Source organism: Falco punctatus, assembly GCF_963210335.1.
Source record: "Falco punctatus genome assembly, chromosome: 3".
Classification (NCBI taxonomy): Eukaryota; Metazoa; Chordata; class Aves; order Falconiformes; family Falconidae; genus Falco; species Falco punctatus.
Window position 1 is genome coordinate 32,740,558 of NC_137582.1, and position 8,269 is coordinate 32,748,826.

Genomic DNA, 8,269 nt, shown 5'->3' on the forward strand with positions numbered 1-8,269 from the left:
ATGTTGAGTGCTGGAACATCTCTTCCATTTTAATATTTACAAGGAAAGAGGGAAACCTTCTTTGAAGACCTAAGCAACTGGCAATGGATAAAGGAACTCAGCACTTGTGGTCAGAATAGGAAGAGAGAAGAAATTTAAAAGACCTCTGATCATTTGAATAAGCTTTGGGGAATCACTTAAAGACATCTGTTTTACTAATTTATTTTGCTTTAATGATGGGTGTGTGAACTCTAAAGAGAATTTAAAGATGTTTTCCCTACTGTTTTTAATTATTGAATATTGTATAGTATTTCTCTTCAAGCCAAGAGCAATAGAAAACCTCAGGAATATGTCAGTGCTTACCAGGAGCTGATTCATGATTTTTTTTTTTTCTGAAGGAGAAGGAAAAAGGGCACCAACAGCAATTGAATATTATATTAGAGCTGACTGAATGTGGTCTTAATTCATATTGCAACACCCTAGGAGCATGTATACATTTAAATTTCATACTACATCTCAAAAAAAGGAGCAGCAAATTTTTAAAACACATTAATTTCATCATTCATGAACATTGGACCAGATCCATGGTTCATTTTTCTCAGAAAAGTGAAAAAAAAAAAAAAAAAAAGCATTACAAAAGTCATAGCTGTCACCAGTGCAATGCATCAGTAGCATATAGAATGTGTGTGTGCCACTGACCTGAATGATTCCTCCCAGAAATGAAACTGCTGCTGCAACTCCAATCCTCTGCATTTCAAACTCCGATAGGCCCAAAACTTCTGAATTATTGTTTGTAGTGAAATTAGTGCTGACTGAAGGAAGGAGACGCTCAACTGCGTTGGCTGATATTAAGGAAGTCAAGGCAAAAGTACCTACAAAAAAAGCCACACATCAGTCACCAGTAACTCTGTATCTGTCTGTACTCATCACTCACTGTCTCTTTCTCAAAACTCGGCCGTTAGTGCCCTTGTTGTGCATCCCTGTCACGATAAGAACAATTTTTAAGGTAATCTTGTAACACACATTTCTTCATGTAAAATACCATTTGTACAGACAATTTAAATGTAAATTTTTTGGTGACCATATTAATTTAGACATGTTAACAAAAGAGGTTCGAACACAACCCACAATTATTTCAAGCTGTCAGAAAGGCTTTTAACTCACCCTGGATGAGATGAAACAGCTTTTCGTCTGAGAATCCCAAATGTTTACCATTCAAATTTCTAGGGCAATTAATTCATGCTATATATACAGTACCTAGCCCATTATAGTTAGCAGATGTGCAAGTTCAAAACCTCATCAATCTGCACTCTAAGAAATGGAGGCAGATTATGAGAGAAATTTTTATTTGCTGAGAAAGGTAAAGCAAGTTGAATGACACGCAGATAAATAAGGATGGTAATTCAATATAAAAAAGCACAAACACATTCATGCAGAGATCTAGGAGCGTGAAAAATGCCTTACTGCGTCAGACAAATGGTCCATCTTGCCCAGTACTCTGCCTCCAGCTGTGGCAATCAGAGGTGTTACCCAGGGAGAGCACACAAGCCTGGCCATTTTCTGCAGACTATTCCCCTCATAATTTCCCAGCATCCATAGCTGTTGTGTCAGGGAAGTGTATCCTTATCTATCCCTTTTAGATTTTGTTTATGGACTAGCATTCACGTATCTGTCAAAGCTCTGTTTGAACCTGCTTGTATTTTGTGCCTCCACAATGTCTCTGGGAGCAGGTTCCAGAAGTTCATCATCTGCTGTAGTGTTTTCTTTAATCTATACTGTAAAAGCCTTTTAAAGTGATGCCTCTCCCATGTCACTGAGCTCTCCTTATTTCTGCTGTTGCAGGGCACAGTGAACACAGTTCTACCTTCACCTCAGACTTCATAGAATAAACCTCCTAGCATGAATTCCTTGGGAACCTACCAGGGACACCTCCACCATGAAAAATGACCACTAATTCCTATCTTTTGCTTCTTATCCTTTAACCTGCTAATAATTAATAAAGGACTTTTCTTCTATCACAAGGACAACTTAGTTTCTTTAGTAACCTTTGGTGTGGAACCTTATCAGTAGCTGACCCTTCTGATATCTTACATTCAAAGTATTTCCTTTTCCCATGTGCTTACTGACACTCATACAGTACTCTAGGAGGTTAGCGAGGTAGGATTTTCCTTTATGGGAGTCATATTAACTTCTCTCCAACGAACTCTGATTATACATATATTTCAGAATTCTTACTTTTATTATAGGCACATCTGCAGTTCCCAGGGTACCTTCCAAAGACTTTCTGACAGTGAAATTACACTGGAAACTTGACAATTCTGTGACCATGTCACAGAATGTCCCTGTTACACCTTTGTCAGGAAGGTATCCTACCACTTTCCTTCCCAAAGTCTTGAAGTAGTTGTATTTAAAGAACCTTTAACTAACAGTTGGATCATCCTCTCCATGGCATTCTTCAAATCCCTTCTTTTAGCCTTCTAACTTCCTGTATATGTTTGACCTGTTACATTTCATGGCTTTCCTGCTCATCTCATTTGTCCAAGCTTTCCGTTTTTCAAGTGCTAAACTCTTCCTTATGACATCCCCCTTAATTCTCCTGTTGAACCATGAAGGATTTTTTTTGATCACATTTTCTTTTTTGCATCATGATACTCATTTTACCTGGGCCTATAATATTTTTTTTTTCAAGCAACGCTCAGGATAGTTGTATATTTTTCTCTTCAGATTGCCCGTTAACAACAACAACAAAAAAGTTTACAAAAAATTGGATTTGAAAACAATTTATATAAAATTTTATCCAAAATCAAAGAGCTGTATGTGGTATGATGACAGATGAAGCGCTCTCAGAAGATGCCTCAAGTTCAATTACACCAAAAACAGTCAACAAAAAGGTGTACGGGTTAGTTGCTCAGGTGAGTAATCTTTTAAAGTAAATCATCTATCTCACAGAAGAGACATTTCAAGTGAGTAAAAGCTGACAAAACTGGGCCATTGATGAATTTTCTATTTCATATTAGCATGGCAGACTTCACTAACAAAGGGCACTTTTATAGCCCGTATACATATGGAGAGCCCTGCTGACCTTACAGAAAATGCTGGCAGGCGAAGAGATTGTCATCAATGTACATGAGTAATTATGGAGCATTTGGCAATCTGAGGCAGGTGGTATAGCTCCAGTTCAACCTGCACACCGTAACACCTTAACCAAGGCTGATGGGACAAATGCATGAGACATTTCTACTGAAAGGACCAACAACATATGTCAAAGACATTTAATTTAAAAAAATCTTTGTGACTACAAGAGAACATTTCTGTTGGGGTTTTTTTTTGCTTAAGATTAAATTCTGTAATAGAAACCTGTGGAAGGAACAGGTTTCCACACCAAGGACTGTACAGGAATCCACAACCAGGGACCTGTGGGACTCAGAAAATCATTCTCTGAGTGGGAATCCCTCCCAAGAATAAAAATCAGACTTAACAGCTTGTACTTACCCTTTTTATCATCCATTTTCATTACTAGAATTTGTGTCAGCCAGATACTTTTCTGTTTTCCTGCATATGATCATATGATGGATTCTTGTCTTCCTAATAATCTTACACCAACAAACTACTGATAATACACTGTTAAATCATTCATTTTGAAACAGCTTTTTAACATAGGTTCATGTTTTAATAAATATACTAATCTATCTCTACTCAAGAGTCAAAATTACTTTCCAGATTCTAAATTTTCACTTTTTTTGGAACGCTTCTCTTTTTTTACATGAGTTGAATACATTCTATCACTCATTATAGCATCAGATCACTAACAGCATCCACGGATCCTTCTCAAACACCAAAAGACTCAAATATTTTCTGTGCTTCTAGGGAAAACAAACCTTCAGCTTTCCTCTTTCTCTAAGACTATTTATAGCTGTTCAGCAATTTTCAATAACTTAACAGCAACTTTGAACAAAAAGTGCTCAAAATATGTGGCTAAATTCTTAGTAAAACATTGCATACACTCAAGCAATCAGATTCTGCAGACTTAATTTTGTGTGTGATTACCCCAAACCGTCTTTCCTCCTTTCAGGAGTTTTCCTCCTCCACAAGGAAAACATACCTCCTCCCTGTTAAAATCTTCTGACAACCACAGAGGCTGCCTCCCTTCACCCAGTCCTACTGGGCCTGTCTCACCCTTCCTGAGAACTTCAGAGGCCACCAAGCGCCCACTTCTGCACACCTGAAGTGCTTGTGGTTCGATCTCGTGAGTATTATTTCTAACTTCCATCCATAATTTGGTTTCTTTGGAGTCAGAGCATTCACCAACCTATTAGGAGATCAAAGCCATTCAAGGCTTGCAGCTGCTGTTGGCTCTGCTGAGGGTAAGCAAGTAACTCAGCGTTACTAGCATAGTAGCTAGGGCACACCTTTCACTGCCCATCTAATTACTCTGCAAGTGGACAGGAGTTATACTGAACTCATTGGGAGAATCTCTATCTTTAATACTGTAGCAGGTTATAGGCACAGAAAGCTTTTTTCCTGAGAAATGCAGGTTTTGTGTTTCAGACAGGTGAGAAGTAATGTGTGTTTTCTGTGGTTTAAGAAGTGATTGAGCCCTTTTCATTCCTGTTTGCACATATCTTGTTGGCTGAGCCCTCTGTTAAAATCTTAGCCCGAAGCAGATTTCTAGAATTAAAATACAAAAGCCTTTAATAAACTAATTTACAAAGGAAGTGTCAATGCAATATTAAATCATAATGGCAGGAGTAACTCCAATATATTCTTAATGAGGCTCTTTGAAGTACTTAAACTGGCAAAAAAAAACAGTTGTAAAAAGAAGCACAAAACCATTTTATTTGTGTTTAGTCTCAGATAACTTTCCTTCCACTGGGCTTATAACACCCACAAAAAAAAGTTTTGGTTTCCAACTTCTTGTTTCTGAAAATGTTTTTAGCAAATAGACACTTACCTGTTGCAACATGACGTCCCATTCCAAATATGGCGTAAATAATGACAGGGAAGAAAGAGCCATATAAACCAAAAACCGGATGGACTGAAGACAGAACAGCAAAGGCCAGCCCTATAGAAAGTTGAATGGCATTACTTCACTAATGAAGATAAAATGTTCTGCATGCAATTTTTTTAAATGAGGAAACATCTACGATTTTATTAGAGCAGGAAAAAACACACCTTCATTTACAAAAACCTTGAGCATAAGTCAGCTACTATACAATTAGGATCAGGAAGGACTGTGGAAGGTTTTTCATCAATTGTCTGTCACCAAAACCTCACACTTTCTTCTGAGTCCTGGTCACCAGCAGAAACTAGGTCACAGATACAATCTATGGCACCAGCTACCATGTTTCCAGGTTGTCTCCATTAGTCATTCCAAACGTTTTTTATTAGCCAGTCCTCACAGGAGGAAGCAGCACCATTTCACCCCTACCCTCGCAAACATGGCTTTGAGACTGCCAGGGCTCCAGGCAGTCAGATGGTTATTTCTTACAAACAGTTCAAAACCTATAATTTTGGTTTGGATGGAGTGTGTTCAGTCTGCTTTGTTCTAATTTCTTAAATAAAAAAATATCCCGGTGTTCATTGTCTTTAGATGCCTGAGTTTTTAATCCTTTAGCTATTAACATTTTTTTCATTATGTAAAGCTGTGAGTCCTGAAACAGAAAGTATTTGATTTTCATGTTGAGATGGAAATGAACTTAATTGGTTAGGATTTAACTTTACAAACTTACCAGTTACCTTTATTGCTTAGCTGTAGACAGCATCCATCTTTTTCTTAGAAAGCCTAAGAATATGTCAAGAAATCATCTTTTACCAGAGACATTCCTGCAAAGCAGCAGCTTTGATTGTTTAACTTTAGAAACCTAAGACAGTGACCAAGTCTGCATTGAATTTTTGCAAGTCAGCAGAAAGAGACACTCGCCAGACTATGCTTCAGACCAGCAGCCTCTACTGCCATTTCACAGTTTTTGCCCCTAGGAACTAAGAGTAGGAGAAATGGCCTGGCAGAGTTGCCCCATAAATCTTGGTGAATACCTTGCCGTGCAGTGGGGAAGGCAGGACTGGCTTCTGTAACACACAAGATGCTTTTCTAAGGTCCACCTTCAACCTGAGTGGCCAGTCTAAGCTAGTGTATATGTGTGTGTGCTGAGAGAATGAACATGGCAGAGGTGATTCAGATCTATGAAATGGGGCTGCCTTCTGTGTACATTTGAAATTTCCAAAGAAAATTAAATGCATAGTATTAATTTTTCTCACAATTGTTCTCAAAAACTTTCCTGACTGCTGCAGAAAGCATTTTTTACCTGAAACATTGGTGTATGGGGTTTGAATAATATGCAAAGTGCCAAAAGAGTATCTTTGTTTATAGGCTTTCAGTGGCAATTCTCAAAATTTTGATTCAAGAGTTCTCCTCTTGTATTTTCTTGTATTATTGTTTGAGTCTGTAACAAAGAGCACATGATAGGGGAAGGCAATAAAACGCCAGAAGGCCAGAGGCATCAAGTTCCCTGTGAAGTAAACAAGGCCTAACAGTTCACCTGTTCTCAGAAAAACATTACGGTGAAGATCTTGCTGAGATGGATCTTACATGGATCATCTTCACTCACACTGCACTCAACAAAGCAGCACTATCACTTGTGACTTGGAGAGGAGAGATTTTAAAACGTTTATGTTTCAAAACTTTGATGCCCTTTTTAAAACAGAAATAGACTTTGTTGCCCTTCTGCCTTTTAATTAGCATATGTACAATCATTGCTTCTGCTCTTTTCTTGTAGCACACCATTATCATGAACCAGAAAGATCTTTGAAATTATAGTTCTACATCCATGTTCCCATGATCAATAGACATAAAAGAACGTTCTGACCCAAAAGCAACACAGAAGGGTGTGCCCGAGGAGAATAGAAACAGCACAGGAGAGAACTGCATGACTCTATCCAGACAAAAGTGAGCACAGGGAAAAAAAAATAAAGAAAAGGAGAAAAAGATTTTTAAGGCTTGCACTGAAAATCTCTTCCACTATAACCAATTTATGAACAAACAAACAAAAAACATGAAACCACAAACGTGGCAATTTATTCACTAGTAGAATACCACTCACAGATATTCCAGGCTTACAAAAAAAGCATTATGCAAGGCTAATTTATTTTACTTTCCAAAAAGTTAAGGATTCAGTAAAATCAGTCTGAGTTCAGTCATACTTTAATTATAACATAATTGAAATGAAGCAACCTCTCTGTGTGGACAAGCATAGGGAAAATACACAAGATTCAGCACTGAATGTTGAGCCAGGTTTGTACTTTACAAGATCGACTGGGAAGAGGTCTATAAATCCTGGTTAAGATGATCTGCAAAATGCTCTGTTTCAGATCCTAATTAAATGAAAAGAATTCTCTAACACTGAACCAGAGAATTACAAATATAGAACATTTTCATTTGAAAACATTCCTATTTCCAAAAATTTCCTATCTGTGTGCTGCAGAACATCTACACAATGCATAAACTCACCTAGCTGAGTTCCTTTGCATGCTTTCCTCCTTACTTTTTTCTTTTCAGCAGCTATTACAAGGGAAGCACGAAAACTTCCTCTTCACCAAGAAAGGTTAACAATTTTGAAAGATATATTTTGAAATATCAAGTTCATTTTGCGGAAAGCAGATTGTGTCCACATCATTGTAAAGTTTGTGCTTCCACTGTGTTAATTTTGCACCTTGAAGTTTTCCTTATAAAATCGACACAATTCAGTTCAAATTGATTTTGACCCTAAACAACTTTACCACTCAGTTCAAGTGGAGGCTAGCTTATAAGTTGTACAAAACAACACTGAAGAGTACAGTAATACACTGCAGGCTAAGCGTCCTGGTTTCAGCTGGGACAGTGTTAATCCTAGTAGCTGGTATGTTGCTGGGGGTTGGATTTAGTGTGAGAATAATGTTGATAACACACTTATGCTTTCAGTTGTTGCTAAGTAGTGTTTATGCTAAGTCAAGGACATTTGCAGCTTCTCAGGCCCTGCCAGCGAGAAAGCTGGAGGGGTACAAGAAGCTGGGAGGGGGCACAGCCAGGACAGCTGACCCGAACTGGCCAAAGGGATATGCATACCATATAACATAATGCTCAGTATGTAAACTGGGGGGAAACCTGGCCAGGGGCCGCTGCTCAGGAACTTACTGGGTATCAGTTGGTGAGCAGCGAGCAACTGCATTGTGCATCACTTGTTTTGTGTATTCTAATTCTTTTATCATTACTATCATCATTCTTATTATTATCTTCCTTTTCTGTCCCATTAAGCTG

The 8,269-nt window shown here is 38.0% G+C and overlaps 1 protein-coding gene across 5 annotated transcripts in view; it reads right to left on the bottom strand.

Moving 5' to 3' along the window:
* Positions 1–8,269, bottom strand: part of SLC26A7 (solute carrier family 26 member 7) — a 100,088-nt gene that overhangs the window by 54,903 nt on the left and 36,916 nt on the right. For all 5 annotated transcript variants that reach the window (XM_080381834.1, XM_080381832.1, XM_080381833.1 and 2 more), the window contains exons 2-3: positions 4,931–5,041; positions 679–851 (exon numbers count right to left, since the gene is read on the bottom strand). In XM_080381834.1, coding sequence (XP_080237960.1) covers positions 679–851; positions 4,931–5,041 — 284 coding nt within the window. The remainder of the gene's footprint in view (positions 1–678; positions 852–4,930; positions 5,042–8,269) is intronic.